Consider the following 17,000-nt stretch of genomic DNA (forward strand, 5'->3'; position numbering starts at 1 on the left):
ATTTTAGAATCCACCAGGGGCAGTTAAGCTTGTGATGGAATCGATTTGTGTTATGTTGGGCATCAAGTCAGAGAGGAAACCTGATGGAACAGGAAAAATGATAGAAGACTATTGGGGACCATCTCAAAAATTGCTTGGTGATTTGAAGTTTCTGGATCGCCTCAAAGGTTATGACAAAGACAACATACCACCACCCATTATCAAAAAGATCAGAGATAGGTAGGTTTCCATGCTGGAGTTACAATAAGAACATTGTTACAACTAAACTTATTTAATAGGAATTATACTGGTTATAGGAAAGTGGTTTTTCTTTCTGTGGTTAGAACACATGCACACATGCATACACATAAACACATGCATATGAAGCAGTACATTCCAACAAAACCCAATTAATAAAAGTGTCAGATCCACCCCACCCCCTCACACACATATATAGTGAAACAAAATTTGCTGTTTCTGGCACTTCACTCAGTAATGTAACTCAGAGGTGAGCGTAAAACTTTAGTTACAGTATTTGATATTTTCATCTTTGATTCTTACTTTTTAGATACATTTCTAATCCTGATTTTGACCCAGTTCTGATTAAGAATGCCTCCACTGCTTGTGAAGGTTTGTGCAGATGGGTCAAGGCCATGGATATTTATGACAAAGTGGCTAAAGTTGTGGCTCCAAAGAAAGCCAAGCTGGCAGAGGCTGAATCAGAATTATCTGTTCAGATGCAGAAACTTGATGAGAAAAGGGCTCAACTAAAAGAGGTACAATACATCTACATGTTTAAAAAATTATGTCAAGAAATATTCAAGTAATTTCTAAAGAAGGAGTTTCTCCTCACTTTGCTAATTTCAGTGTGCAATGATATGCTACGAAGTTATACATGTAATAATCTTTGGGATTTATTACCACTAGGTCACAGACAAGCTACAGGCTCTCAATGATGAGTTTGAAGTGATGACACAAAAGAAGAAAGAACTGGAGACCAACATTGATATTTGTGAGAAAAAATTAGATCGAGCCGAAAAGCTGATTGGAGGATTGGGTGGTGAAAAGGACAGATGGACAGAGGCTGCCCGTCTCTTGGGAGAAAGGGTCACCAACATCACTGGTGATGTGTTGCTGTCATCTGCTACTGTTGCCTACCTAGGAGCTTTCACCATAGACTTCAGACAGGTACAATCATGAAGTTAGAAAATATGAACAGGTTTTAATGGAAAACCACTTTAAATATGTAAAAGCTTAATGCACATATGTGAAGCAAGGGGCAATAAAATACTTCTGACAGAATTTTTATAGACCTTTCACACATTTACTAATAAAGAATAATTCTATGACAGGACATTGTCAGAGATTGGCACAAGATTTGTGTCAGTAAGGAAATTCCATGCTCAGAAAACTTCACCCTCAATGGAACACTTGGAGAACCTGTCAAAATTCGAGCCTGGAATATTGCTGGTCTCCCTGTGGACGCTTTCAGTGTCGACAATGGTATCATTGTCAATAGCTCCAGGAGATGGCCTCTAATGATTGATCCTCAAGGTATGAAATGTGTAGTTATGATTGACAGCAATTAGCTGTACATTATGACTGAAGAAATTCCAAATTAATTGTCCAGAAATTATAAATTTTAGTTTGAACATACTTTTTAGTCAAAATTCAAAGTTCATATTATGCCCATAGGCAAGGCTGGGATTATCTTTTGAGCCCAAACAAATGAGGATTGTTTTTCATCTTCATTTCAAGAATTATAAGCCTGCAGTCTTTTAAGTTGATATTGAAACATTATGTGGTTTAGATCAAATTATTGACCTCTTCTCAGTTTGGAGTCACAATGAAGATGTATAGTTTTCTGATATCTTATTATTCATATTTCATTAGAAGCAAGGTGGTTCAGGTGAGCATTTTGGTCAGTAAACATTTTTTTTGAAAATAATATTATGCTGTTCTCAAATCCATATCAGGTCAAGCCAACAAATGGGTAAAGAATATGGAGCGCAGTAACAAGTTAGGCATAGTTAAGCTGTCAGATGCTAACTATCTACGTACTATGGAGAATTCCATTCAGTTTGGTACACCTGTCCTCCTGGAAAATGTAGGGGAAGAGCTTGACCCAATTCTGGATCCCATTCTTCAGAAGCTGATTTTCAGACAGCAGGGTGTGGACTACATCAGGCTGGGTGACAATGTGATTGAGTACTCTAAGGATTTTAAACTGTACATTACCACAAGCTATCGGAACCCTCATTACCTGCCAGAAATCTCTGTCAAGGTAAGTGTATGAATATCAATCAAGACAAGTATCATCTGCACATTTTTCTCTAGTCCTAGGTATCATTTCACTGAAGAGTGTTATTGTCTTTGTTCCATCATACAGTCCCTGAAACATTCTACTTTACCATTTTTCCGTTCGCTCACCTTGCGCTCTCCGTGCACTCACCGTACGTTCAGCGTGCGCTCACTGTGTGTTCGCCCTGCGCTCTCCGTTTACAGTTTTTCGTTCGCCGTGTATACAGTGTTCACCATGTGTTCACCGTTCATTGTCATTCAGAACAACAAAGTGAAAGGATCAATCTTCATAGGAAGGCAAAAATGAAAACGGAATGTGTGCACAAGAGTGAAAGTAAACTTTCATGACATTATATCAGAAATTTAATGTATAAAGTACAAATGTCAGGATTATCAACTGCAAAAATATCAAGGAAAACTGCAGATCACTCACCAATACCAAAGAATAGAATAAATTATTTTTATTATTACAAAACATTACTATTGTTTCATTAAAAAGTTGGAGAGAAGTTCTGAATGAGAGAATGTAAGAACCTGCAGTTATGAATTCAACCCTTATACATGTACTTGTAGCGAAGAACGAGCGCTGGTACATGTACAAGAAATGAGGCAGTTTCAGTTAGTAAATACCTCCATCCCCATCCCCGAATATTCATTTTAGCATTTTCTAGTTTGGGCAAAAACACAATTTATTATTTTTATTTTGTCTCCCTTGACAAGAATTTTAGAGTAGTTAAATTTTTTCCTTAAGCCCCCCCCCCCCCCCCCCCCTACTTTAAAAAAGACCAGATGCTACATTTCAATGCACATTCATGACCAAATGTCAAACTGATTTGACAAGTATTTCTGATTATTTTACGCCTATATTTATGAAAGTCATTGTCAATAAATGTATCTACTCCTTTCCCTGAATTTGAAACTTTTGTATCGTTTGTCTCAAATATAAAGATGTAATTTTTCTCGCACATTTCTGCCCCACATATAACATACTTATAATACAGTACAATAAAACAGTTTTATCTGCATCAAAAATACACAAATATTGCACAATCTAATTGTAAATTCATAGTCACACTATTTTGTACTTACATTAATTCTGGGATTATTTCCTCAGGTCGATATACTATACATTTATTTGCAATAAAGTGAATTACGCAAACCTTTTATAAACCTTTTATACTATTTAGATGCATTCAGGTGTCAACACGAAGTACCTATACTATACCCATGTTGTTTGTTTAATGCATTTATCATGATTCCTTTCGGGGATGTTTTTTAATTGCATGTAATCCAACGACCGCGCTCGTAAATTTTGAAGTCATATATGTACACCTGTAAATTCTTGATGTTGCGACAGCGCTGATTACTAGACTATCATTATTTCACATTGTTTATACTCTTGTATTAGGAAATTAAATACTATGTATATTAAGTCAAAATGTAATACATGTAGTATACTGAGATGATGCACCAATATTCATGATTTATGAAAACGTCAAGAATTCTAAATATTATAGAGTATTTTTTTTTCTACTTTTCATGTATGCATGTGTCTGTACATGTAATACTGTAGACAATGTACATAAGAAATTTTCTTTTGTTTGTGCATGATTGCTGAATGCATTGATGTGAAATTTACGATTATTTCATAAGAAATATATATCTAGTACTAGCTTGCACAAAAATAAACAGATGTATTCATACATGTATATATATTCCCTACCTGATTATGAAATAAGTACAATCCAAGGGAAAAATCCGAAATATACTGAATGAATAGACCATTTTGCATTCACTGTGCACTCACCTTGCGCTCACCGTCCACCGAATTGCGTTTGGCGTGCATTCACCGTTCGCTCTGAGTGCGTTCACCATTCAAGTGGGAAAGTAGAATGTTTCAGGGACTGTGTGAATGGTGCATGTTTCCATGTACATGTTAAATCGTTTTATGAAGCATTGTATATGAAATAAATGTTATTCTCACCTGTTTACACGTATCCAGTGGATATCAATATTTTAATTATTACACTTATGTTTTTCTATGCCATGTGTAACGTCACAAATGTACACTGTACACAACTTTTACATAGTTTGTTTACAAACATGTCAGAGAGCAAAATTCTTGACAATACTGTTGTAAAGATTGATTGATTAGAGTATATCATGAAAAGAGTGACAGCTTCAACGGGAATTCTTGGGAACAAAATATTAACAACTCACAGTGCTCACAAACTGTTGTGAAACTTACATACCTGCCAACCAAATTATGCAGATAACTGACCACAAAAATATCCAATCTATCAACAGCTACAGCAGTTTAGGTGGAATCCAATGCCGAAATATTTCGACAATTCATTCAAATTCAACAGATCCGCCACTGAGTTTCAATTCAATCAAAATAAGGAAGCCTTTCAATACGCACTAAATAAAAGTGGAGCCACAAACTCAACAATAAATAAAGGAGTCCAAAACCTTGTGAAGGGTAACATTTTTGGTAGAAAAACAATTGTAAACACCAAAAATGATTCGTCATCCCCCCCCCAAAAGACTGTGTGTGATCTACGACTCTGGCACAGATGACTGACCTGATATCTGCATTTTTCCTCTGAAATCTCTAAATTTGCTCAAATGTACGACATTCTTGTTGCTTTAGACACATTCCTGATCATGATTATATATTTTCATTAAGGTGTCCTCTTGAATGGGGGTCACATGAGTCCCATTTCCTACAGTGACCTTTCTAATACTGGTTACATTATTATCGTAGGTGTGTATGGTGAATTTCATGATCACCCCACAAGGTTTGGAAGACCAGCTCCTAGGTATAGTAGCTGCTAAAGAGAAACCAGAACTGGAGGAGAAGAAAAACAAATTGATTTTGGAAAGTGCTGAGAATCAGAAGAAACTCAAAGAAATTGAGGACAAAATTCTAGAAGTCCTATCCAGTTCTGAGGTAGAAAAACACCAGCTACAATGTATCATTAATAACAGTCATTTGAATTTCTAGTGACTGGGTATAAATATTACAATGATAACTCATGACATCATAATAGACACTGACTGTGTATTGATTGTCTAGTGACAGGGTATAAGTATTACAATGATAACTCATGACATCATAATAGACACTGACTGTGTATTGATTGTCTAGTGACAGGGTATAAATATTACAATGATAACTCATGACATCATAATAGACACTGACTGTGTATTGATTTTCTAGTGACAGGGATTAAGTATTACAATGATAACTCATGACATCATAATAGACACTGACTGTGTATTGATTGTCTAGTGACTGGGTATAAGTATTACAATGATAACTCATGACATCATAATAGACACTAACTGTGTATTGATTGTCTAGTGACAGGGATTAAGTATTACAATGATAACTCATGACATCATAATAGACACTGACTGTGTATTGATTGTCTAGTGACTGGGTATAAGTATTACAATGATAACTCATGACATCATAATAGACACTGACTGTGTATTGAATGTCTAGTGACAGGGTGTATGTATTACCTTGCCTTCACATGACTGATATAAGCCAATCGTTAGCCAGTGTTTCATTAAAATCTATCATAGCTTAAGTAACTTTCAATATTCAATCATACAGTATTTTTTAAGTTAACTAAAAATGATTTAAACCTTTAATCACACTTGTCTCCAACCTTGATTCAGGGTAACATTCTAGAAGATGAAACAGCCATTAAAATCCTGTCCTCTTCCAAAGTTCTCTCTGAGGAAATCTCTGCCAAGCAGGAAATTGCAGTACAGACTGAAAAGGATATTGATGAGACAAGAAATGGCTACAAACCAGTGGCCATCCATTCCTCTATTCTCTTCTTCTGTATATCCGATCTAGCTAACATAGAGCCCATGTACCAGTACTCCCTCACCTGGTTTATCAACCTATATTTACAGGTAAATCAAACTAATTTATAATAAGGGCTGTTCCAGAAATGATCAAATGGGGGGGTCGGGCGGCAAACGATATTTTTTTGTATGGGTGGTCGTATTTTTTCATATTTTAATTGGTCCGTGGTTGGACTGTTAAAAAAATATTTATTATGGGTAGTGGGTAGTTTCTATTGTTTTATTTTGTGCCACGTGGGTGTTGAGTTTTCAGAATATTTTTATTGTCGCTCTTGTCGTGTTGGTTACAAAACGTCGGAGGGAAAATATGAAAATGGGCTTTCGAAATGCTGCTTTCGAAATCGGAAGTAACATAGAACTATTCGAGTTGTCGCTCTTTGCAGCGCATAACTTTCCATTACGGCACTCTTCAAATTAGAGGCGCGTTTAGTAGGGTCCCTGTGGACGTGATGGCGGCGAACTCTGTTCTGTAGATTATTACAGTTTACAGTGCATCGATTTTGGGAATATTTTGAAACCAATAGGTATTCCGTTTTCTAATAAAAATAGGCAAACCTTAGTAGATTTATACGAGGATACCGATGCATTATATTTATCAGTCGGTGTGATGGTGATATAGAAGCCTCCTGGCGCGGGCTCCATTAGAAGACGAACGATTCGTGGAAAAACATATCCATACCCATTTCATGATAATAGCATCGTTTGGACTCCCAATCTTTCCAACATTCCCGCCATAGATGCCTTTGATTGTTGATATGACATCGTTTCTTCAGAACTACTGTGATACAATGTCGCACAGGCATTACCGCGTCATTGACTAGAATGTTTGTCCCGAAAACCTCGCGAGATTTGTACCGTTTTCATTTTTAAAAATATTTTTGTGGTGGGTCTGGTTAGTTTTTTTTTTATTAGATGGGTCATTGTAAAATGAGTTTATTAATTTGATGGGTCATGGGGTAATTTTTTATTTTTTTTTATGGATGCTTGGTATATACAAAAGGTGCCTCCCGACCCCCCCATGTATTTATTTCTGGAATAGCCCTAAGGGAATACAGGTATAAAATGTTCTTGTTCTCAGCTTTTGCACCGATATCTACTGTGTAAGGGTCAATAACTCTTGTTTACTTAATATATTTTACTTTAATTTACTTCCAGTCCATTCAAAACAGTGCTCCTTCTGATGACTTGGAGGAAAGAATCTTCAATCTCAATGATGACTTTACTAACAGTATCTACAGAAATGTGTGTCGCTCACTGTTTGAAAAGGATAAACTACTTTTCTCTTTTGTGTTGTGCATTGGCATTCTGAAAGGACAGTAAGTACTAAGTTTTTGTTTGATATCTATTTAGCTTGTTATTTGCACAGTTTAAAAGTCCTGTTTAATACGCAATATTACCGTGTACCTTTTGCATATCAAATTAAAAGGGGCGCTGAGTGAAGTGTGTGTGTGTGTGTGTATATATATATATATATATATATATATATATATGTATATATATTTAACATTTGTCCATTCTTATGCAAGCTTTTGTACCTTCATATGCAGTGATGCGTGATTATGTCTTAAATGTTCCCTATTTCATATTCTTAAAATTGTCCCTCATTGTCCCAAATAGTCTCTGTATGTCTGTAAAAAGCCCTACTTTCTCCTAAATAATTTTTCTGTATGTTTGTAATCTTTCTGCATTGTCTCTCTGTATATGTGTGTAATTATCTCTCTGTATGTGTGTAATTATCTCTCTGTATGTGTGTAATTATCTCTCTGTATGTGTGTAATTATCTCTCTGTATGTGTGTAATTATCTCTCTGTATGTGTGTAATTATCTCTGTATGTGTGTAATTATCTCTCTGTATGTGTGTAATTATCTCTCTGTATGTGTGTAATTATCTCTCTGTATGTGTAATTATCTCTCTGTATGTGTGTAATTATCTCTCTGTATGTGTGTAATTATCTCTGTATGTGTGTAATTATCTCTGTATGTGTGTAATTATCTCTCTGTATGTGTGTAATTATCTCTGTATGTGTGTAATTATCTCTCTGTATGTGTGTAATTATCTCTGTATGTGTGTAATTATCTCTCTGTATGTGTGTAATTATCTCTGTATGTGTGTAATTATCTCTCTGTATGTGTGTAATTATCTCTCTGTATGTATGTAATTATCTCTCTGTATGTGTGTAATTATCTCTCTGTGTAATTATCTCTGTATGTGTGTAATTATCTCTCTGTATGTGTGTAATTATCTCTCTGTATGTGTGTAATTATCTCTCTGTATGTAATTATCTGTATGTGTGTAATTATCTCTCTGTATGTATGTAATTATCTCTCTGTATGTGTGTAATTATCTCTGTATGTGTGTAATTATCTCTCTGTATGTGTGTAATTATCTCTCTGTATATGTGTAATTATCTCTCTGTATGTGTGTAATTATCTCTCTGTATGTGTGTAATTATCTCTCTGTATGTGTAATTATCTCTATGTGTGTAATTATCTCTCTGTATGTGTGTAATTATCTCTCTGTATATGTGTAATTATCTCTATGTGTGTAATTATCTCTGTATGTGTGTAATTATCTCTCTGTATATGTGTAATTATCTCTATGTGTGTAATTATCTCTGTAAGTGTGTAATTATCTCTGTGTGTAATTATCTCTGTATATGTGTAATTATCTCTCTGTATGTATGTAATTATCTCTCTGTATGTGTGTAATTATCTCTCTGTATGTGTGTAATTATCTCTGTATGTGTGTAATTATCTCTCTGTATATGTGTAATTATCTCTCTGTATGTGTGTAATTATCTCTTTGTATGTGTGTAATTATCTCTCTGTATGTGTGTAATTATCTCTCTGTATGTGTGTAATTATCTCTGTATGTGTGTAATTATCTCTCTGTATGTGTGTAATTATCTCTCTGTATGTATGTAATTATCTCTCTGTATGTGTGTAATTATCTCTCTGTATGTGTGTAATTATCTCTCTGTATGTGTAATTATCTCTGTATGTGTGTAATTATCTCTCTGTATGTAATTATCTGTATGTGTGTAATTATCTCTCTGTATGTGTAATTATCTCTGTATGTGTGTAATTATCTCTCTGTATGTGTGTAATTATCTCTCTGTATGTGTGTAATTATCTCTCTGTATGTGTGTAATTATCTCTCTGTATGTGTGTAATTATCTCTCTGTATATGTGTAATTATCTCTCTGTATGTGTGTAATTATCTCTCTGTATGTGTGTTATTATCTCTCTGTATGTGTAATTATCTCTATGTGTGTAATTATCTCTCTGTATGTGTGTAATTATCTCTCTGTATATGTGTAATTATCTCTATGTGTGTAATTATCTCTGTATGTGTGTAATTATCTCTCTGTATATGTGTAATTATCTCTATGTGTGTAATTATCTCTGTAAGTGTGTAATTATCTCTCTGTATGTGTGTAATTATCTCTCTGTATGTGTGTAATTATCTCTGTATGTGTGTAATTATCTCTCTGTATGTGTGTAATTATCTCTCTGTATGTATGTAATTATCTCTCTGTATGTGTGTAATTATCTCTCTGTATGTGTGTAATTATCTCTCTGTATGTGTAATTATCTCTCTGTATGTGTGTAATTGTCTCTGTATGTGTGTAATTATCTCTCTGTATATGTGTAATTATCTCTGTATGTGTGTAATTATCTCTGTATGTGTGTAATTATCTCTCTGTATGTGTGTAATTGTCTCTGTATGTGTGTAATTGTCTCTCTGTATGTGTGTAATTATCTCTCTGTATGTGTGTAATTATCTCTCTGTATGTATGTAATTATCTCTGTATGTGTGTAATTATCTCTCTGTATGTGTGTAATTATCTCTCTGTATGTGTGTAATTATCTCTCTGTATGTGTGTAATTATCTCTGTATGTGTGTAATTATCTCTCTGTATGTGTGTAATTATCTCTGTATGTGTGTAATTATCTCTGTATGTGTGTAATTATCTCTGTATGTGTGTAATTATCTCTCTGTATGTGTGTAATTATCTCTCTGTATGTGTGTAATTATCTCTCTGTATGTGTGTAATTATCTCTGTATGTGTGTAATTATCTCTCTGTATGTGTGTAATTATCTCTGTATGTGTGTAATTATCTCTCTGTATGTGTGTAATTATCTCTCTGTATGTGTGTAATTATCTCTCTGTATGTGTGTAATTATCTCTCTGTATATGTGTAATTATCTCTCTGTATATGTGTAACTATCTCTCTGTATATGTGTAATTATCTCTCTGTATGTGTGTAATTATCTCTCTGTATGTGTGTAATTATCTCTCTGTATGTGTGTAATTATCTCTCTGTATGTGTGTAATTATCTCTCTGTATGTGTGTAATTATCTCTCTGTATGTGTGTAATTATCTCTCTGTATATGTAATTATCTCTCTGTATGTGTGTAATTATCTCTGTATGTGTGTAATTATCTCTCTGTATGTGTGTAATTATCTCTCTGTATGTGTGTAATTATCTCTCTGTATGTGTGTAATTATCTCTCTGTATATGTGTAATTATCTCTATGTGTGTAATTATCTCTGTATGTGTGTAATTATCTCTCTGTATATGTGTAATTATCTCTCTGTATGTGTGTAATTATCTCTGTATGTGTAATTATCTCTCAATTATCTCTATGTGTGTAATTATCTCTGTATGTGTGTAATTATCTCTGTATGTGTGTAATTATCTCTCTGTATATGTGTAATTATCTCTCTGTATGTGTGTAATTATCTCTGTATGTGTAATTATCTCTCTGTATGTGTGTAATTATCTCTCTGTATGTGTGTAATTATCTCTCTGTATGTGTGTAATTATCTCTCTGTATGTGTGTAATTATCTCTCTGTATATGTGTAATTATCTCTCTGTATGTGTGTAATTATCTCTCTGTATGTGTGTAATTATCTCTCTGTATATGTGTAATTATCTCTGTATGTGTGTAATTATCTCTCTGTATATGTGTAATTATCTCTGTATGTGTGTAATTATCTCTCTGTATATGTGTAATTATCTCTCTGTATGTGTGTAATTATCTCTCTGTATGTGTGTAATTATCTCTCTGTATGTGTGTAATTATCTCTCTGTATATGTGTAATTATCTCTGTATGTGTGTAATTATCTCTCTGTATATGTGTAATTATCTCTCTGTATGTGTAATTATCTCTCTGTATGTGTGTAATTATCTCTGTATGTGTGTAATTATCTCTCTGTATGTGTGTAATTATCTCTCTGTATGTGTGTAATTATCTCTCTGTATGTGTAATTATCTCTGTATGTGTGTAATTATCTCTGTATGTGTGTAATTATCTCTGTATATGTGTAATTATCTCTCTGTATGTGTAATTATCTCTGTATGTGTGTAATTATCTCTCTGTATGTGTAATTATCTCTGTATGTGTGTAATTATCTCTCTGTATGTGTAATTATCTCTCTGTATGTGTGTAATTATCTCTGTATGTGTGTAATTATCTCTCTGTATATGTGTAATTATCTCTCTGTATGTGTAATTATCTCTCTGTATGTGTGTAATTATCTCTCTGTATGTGTAATTATCTCTGTATGTGTGTAATTATCTCTCTGTATGTCTAATTATCTCTGTATGTGTGTAATTATCTCTGTATGTGTGTAATTATCTCTGTATATGTGTAATTATCTCTCTGTATGTGTAATTATCTCTGTATGTGTGTAATTATCTCTCTGTATGTGTAATTATCTCTGTATGTGTGTAATTATCTCTCTGTATGTGTAATTATCTCTGTATGTGTGTAATTATCTCTGTATGTGTGTAATTATCTCTCTGTATGTGTGTAATTATCTCTGTATGTGTGTAATTATCTCTCTGTATGTGTGTAATTATCTCTGTATGTGTGTAATTATCTCTCTGTATGTGTGTAATTATATCTCTGTATGTGTGTAAATTGCCTCTGTAGTATTAACTTTCTATTTTTGAATATTGCGTCATTAGATATCTAAAGGATCCGCGGTAAGTTTCTGTAGTCAGGTGTAGAACTATATAACCCAGAGCTCCTGGTCAGTGTTGCCAGTAGGAACATACTATACATATACTGAAAGGATTTCAGATGTAAGAAATGGCAGCATAAAAACAGCTAGTCCTAGTCATTAGATGGTTGTTCTCTGTAGTACATATGCAGCATATTACATGTATAAGTGATTAGGATTATTGAGCAATGAATCATACATAAATCTGTGATTTAATCTGTCTGAGCTTAGTCTGCATGCATTACAATAATTTAAACATGCCTCATTAAAGCTTACCAAGAGTTTGTAGAACATCTTTAGAACAACAAGGGGAATATAGCCTGGATTTTTTTTCAGAATGCTTCAGTTCCAACATGGTTACAGCACCCAAAGAATGTTCAACACTTAACACATGTATACTATTAGTAAATGGAAATAATCTTGAAATTTTTATATACATTTAAGTGATAAATGTCAGTTTTGAAAATACATCAGGGTATGAACTTCACACCAGCATACTTCATGAAGTACATTAGTGCTTCATGAAAAGCATGCCAGTGTGAATTTGTAAAGATATCAGCTATAGACAAAAACATTAGAAATGTAAATATTTATTTTTGTGAATACATGTCTGTTTTGTTATATCAAAATTTGTTGAATCAGATTTGTTGCTAAAGGACATATTTAAAGATAATTCTCTTAAAGAATTTATTTCTATGAAAAATATTTTATACAAATTCAGTAGACCTGCACTATTGTTAGATATTCATCTAAAGCAAGAATTTACAGTTTTGGTTAGAATCATTTTTAAAAATGCCTTTAAACCAATATGGCAAACCTTTAAATGCCTGATATTTATTCTGGAGAACTTTTCTTGAGAGAATTTAACTTATTTTGTTCGCTTGCATGCTCATGTTTTGTGGGAATTTTACAAATGTATAGCATAATTTGTAGAAATCATGATACTTTTTTTCATGAACTTGTTATGTGCATAATAAATATTGTGTTTTAGCTATGTTGTGCTCATCCTCAATGTATCTGTATGTCTAAGCTTTCGTCTTTCTTCTTTACTTATCTGTCTATCTTTCTTTCTTTCCATCTTCTGACAGAGTGTTCAGCCCAGTGGGTTCACTGTAAGTCCGTTTTACAACTACATGTCTAAGTTTCTTATCTATTGTTTCATGTTAAGTTTCAATTTACTAACTCACAGACAAGAAATATGTGCATGTCCATGCATGCAAATTATAAAATTTGTGAAGCATGGGAATTTAAAAATTAGAGAATTGCCACAGTGTACTTACTGGTACGCTGAGATAGATCTGAGTTAAACCATCCAGAATCATGTGTAGCTTGATGACACCAGGCTTATTTCTGTTCTGATCAAGTTCAAGAGTTTGTGTTGACTATTATTTTAATGCATGGTGGGATTCAATTTTAATTCTTCCCACCAGCATACATATATAGATGTACTAATTATGTCTCCCTTCTTTGTACTTTCTGTTCATCTCTCCATCCGTCCATCTGTCTGTCACAAAATCTTGTGAACACTTCTCCTATATGGCTTATTAGATAGACTTGAAACTTTGTACAATGCTTCATTGCCATTTGTAGATGTGCATATTGTTGGGACAGGAGGATCCAATATTATTTTCCTAAAAGTTATAGTGGATCTAAGAGTGATGGAGGATGTAAAATAGCCCGTGAACACCTCTCCTCCTATATGGCTTATTGGATAGACTTGAAACTTTGTACAATAGTTCATTGTCATTTGTAGATGTGCATATTGTCGGCACAGGGGGATCTAATTATTTTCTTAAAAGTTATAGTGGATCTATGAGGGGTGGAGGATGTAAAATAGCTTTGTGAACACTTCTCCTATACGGATTATCCAATAGATTTGAAACTTTGTACAATAGTTCATTGCCATGTGCATATTGTCAGGACAGGAGGATCCAATTGTTATCCTTAAAATTATACTGGATCTAAGAGGTATGGAGGATGTAAAATAGCTTGTGAACACTTCTCCTACATGGCTTATTGGATAGCCATGAAATTTTGTACAATACTTCATTATCATTTAATGATGTTCACATTGTTCTGACCAGGGATCTAATATTTTCCTACAATTTACAGTGGATCAAAGAGGAGTGTTTTATAGCTTTTTTCATGTACAAGGATATGTTCACTTTCCTACTGGTACTTCAGCATAAAAGTCATTATTTTGGTATCATATGCAACAATGTGCAGTTCATAATGTCTATGCCCCTGCTCATGCTTTCTCCTCCATACCATGCAGTACAATAAGGGGAAGGGGTTGCTTTTAATTTTGGAGCTGGAGAGACAAAAACAAAACCAACTATATTTTACAGAAACTTTATTGAAGTTATGATACTCAGAAGAAGGATAACTCAGGTCATGTTTTACTTCCTTTTATAGGCTTCGTGTTGATGAAGATGTGTGGAGATTCCTACTGACTGGTGGTGTGGCCTTAGAAAACCCCAACCCTAATCCAGCTCCAGAGTGGCTGACTGAGAAATCATGGGGTGAAATTGTAAGGGCCTCAAATCTTCCCAACCTCAAAGGACTGTGGGAACGTAAGTTTGCTCTCTGTTATGTAAGATTGTTTGATATATACTGGTACCTTGCAGGGTTAACAGGTCTCGTGGCAACAATAAAAAATGTTTGAGACGTGATGTAACCAAATCCTTGCAGTTATTGTGTTTCGATTTCTGGCACATTCATTACAGTTCTTATTTTTATGGCAAAAACTTTTCATCACATTTCATATGACCATAGATGTAAGAGACAACACCAGCGAGTGGAAGAAGATGTATGATTCTTTGACTCCTCAAGAGCACAAACTACCCTCCCCATATGATGTCCTTCTTGGCCTGGATAAAATGGTGGTCCTCAGAGTGTTCCGACCAGACAAAGTGATCCCTGCAGTCCAGGATTTCATTGTGGACAATCTGGGACAGTCTTACATTGAGCCCCCAACTTTTGACCTTCCGGGGTCATTTGCCGATTCTAATTGTTGTGCTCCTCTGATTTTTGTGCTGTCACCTGGTGCTGACCCCATGGCTGCTCTGCTGAAGTTTGGTGAGGACCAGGGGCTATCAAGATCGGAAAACACCATTCAGTCCATCTCATTGGGTCAAGGACAGGTTAGTATTGGGTCGAGGAGATGTACAGGTCATATAATGATTTTAAGTAAAGTTAATTTCATTTTATTTTATATAATTTGTTTAGGGTCCCATTGCTGCAAAGATGATTGAAAAAGCCATCAAAGACGGTACATGGGTGGTATTACAGAACTGTCATTTGGCAACAAGTTGGATGCCCAAGCTAGAGAAAATCTGCGAGGAGGTGTGTGGATCTTTTAAAGATTTTCAATCTACTGCGTGTCATGTTTTAAAGTAAAGAACGTCTGAAAACAAATCTTTCTAAATTTCTTTTCTTTACAGGTCATTCTTCCTGAGGCGACTCATGAGCGATTCCGATTGTGGTTAACCAGTTACCCCAGCGACCAATTCCCAGTTTCTATTCTGCAAAATGGTAGCGTTTCTTTGAAATCATTTCCTATTTTTATCTCACCTGCGCCAAAGGCTCGAGTATGAGCTTTTCTATTCTCATTGTTTCATCTTCTTCTCCAGAACCACTGGGCCAATTTCATTCAAACTTGGTACGAATCATCCTTTGGTGAAGGGGATTTAATTTTATTCAAATGAAGGTCATGCTTCCTCCAAAGAGGAGATAATCAAGAAAAGGCAAAGATATAGATAGTGGGGTCATTTAAAAATTTTCTTCTCAAGAACCACTGGGTCAGAAAAGTTAAAATTCAATTGAAAGCTTCCAGACATATACTGCATAGGGGGAAAATAACTTGCGTTGAAAATATTCGCTATATTCATGGTTTAGACACATCTGCGAATTTAGGAAACCGAGAATAAGTTTTATTAAAAAGAGGTATCATTATCATGTATCAAACAGTCAGTATACAAGACACTAACTCAACTAGCTGCAGAACTGTAGCTCTCTGAAAAAATATTTTGACATCACAGAGAGCTACAGATCAACCCCTTATAAAAACCTTCGATTTACGGTGCACAAAAAGCTGCGCACGGTTGAGGCCTTATATCGTTGTATTCTTGAGTTGCTGTCTCAGATTTAATATAAAAAAATTCTTAACATATTTTCCTACTATACTTGTGTCCAAACATACCTTCAAATATTCATTAAAGCCCCATACGACACCCGAAAACTCCCAGCTTTAAATGATTTCATTAAAGCTATAGTGTTTAAACTCCCCGAGAATTGTTTAGTTTCTGAACTGAATACAGCTCACTTGTGCGTTTAAACCCCCCAACCCCCCTGAGAGTTGTTTAGTTACTGAACTGAATACAGCTCACTTACACAGCGGCTTATCTTCAGGGAGAAAAAATGAAGAGTTCTCTGTTTCTACACTATACGTTTAAAAAACAGACAATGGAGGTTGGGGGATTTTTTTTGTGTGATTCAAATCTGCGAATTTTATGAACGATTGTGTCTAAATAAGAAAAACAGTGAAATTTACAGCCCATGAAATTAATCCCCTATATAATAGTAGATTCAAGTTTGTTCAAATTATTGTTCCCGGAGATAGGGTGGGGCCACAATAGGATCGAATCAAAGGTTTACATGCAGATACTTACTAGAAATATCTTAAAATCTCAAGAACAACGGGACCATGATCAGTCATATTAATATGCAAGAATCCCCAGATAGTGCAGATTTAAGTTTGTTCAAATTGTGGCCCCCTGAAGTAGGCTGATCGAGCCACAATAGGAGATAGAAATGTTA

The 17,000-nt window shown here is 34.5% G+C and overlaps 1 protein-coding gene across 5 annotated transcripts in view; it reads left to right on the plus strand.

The window, feature by feature from the left end:
* LOC125670482 (dynein axonemal heavy chain 3-like) overlaps positions 1-17,000 on the plus strand; it is a 63,465-nt gene that overhangs the window by 36,103 nt on the left and 10,362 nt on the right. For 2 of the 5 annotated variants that reach the window (XM_056161581.1, XM_056161583.1), the window contains 13 exons: positions 8-219; positions 548-755; positions 907-1,167; positions 1,332-1,533; positions 1,956-2,263; positions 5,048-5,233; positions 5,971-6,213; positions 7,321-7,481; positions 13,271-13,294; positions 14,598-14,755; positions 14,958-15,325; positions 15,411-15,527; positions 15,626-15,716. In XM_056161581.1, coding sequence (XP_056017556.1) covers positions 8-219; positions 548-755; positions 907-1,167; positions 1,332-1,533; positions 1,956-2,263; positions 5,048-5,233; positions 5,971-6,213; positions 7,321-7,481; positions 13,271-13,294; positions 14,598-14,755; positions 14,958-15,325; positions 15,411-15,527; positions 15,626-15,716 — 2,539 coding nt within the window. Of the gene's footprint in view, positions 1-7; positions 220-547; positions 756-906; positions 1,168-1,331; positions 1,534-1,955; positions 2,264-5,047; positions 5,234-5,970; positions 6,214-7,320; positions 7,482-12,147; positions 12,166-13,270; positions 13,295-14,597; positions 14,756-14,957; positions 15,326-15,410; positions 15,528-15,625; positions 15,717-17,000 lie in introns of all 5 variants that reach the window. The other 3 variants (XM_056161584.1, XM_056161585.1, XM_056161582.1) reach the window with 2 other exon arrangements.

This window comes from Ostrea edulis, chromosome 4, assembly GCF_947568905.1.
Source record: "Ostrea edulis chromosome 4, xbOstEdul1.1, whole genome shotgun sequence".
Classification (NCBI taxonomy): domain Eukaryota; kingdom Metazoa; phylum Mollusca; class Bivalvia; order Ostreida; family Ostreidae; genus Ostrea; species Ostrea edulis.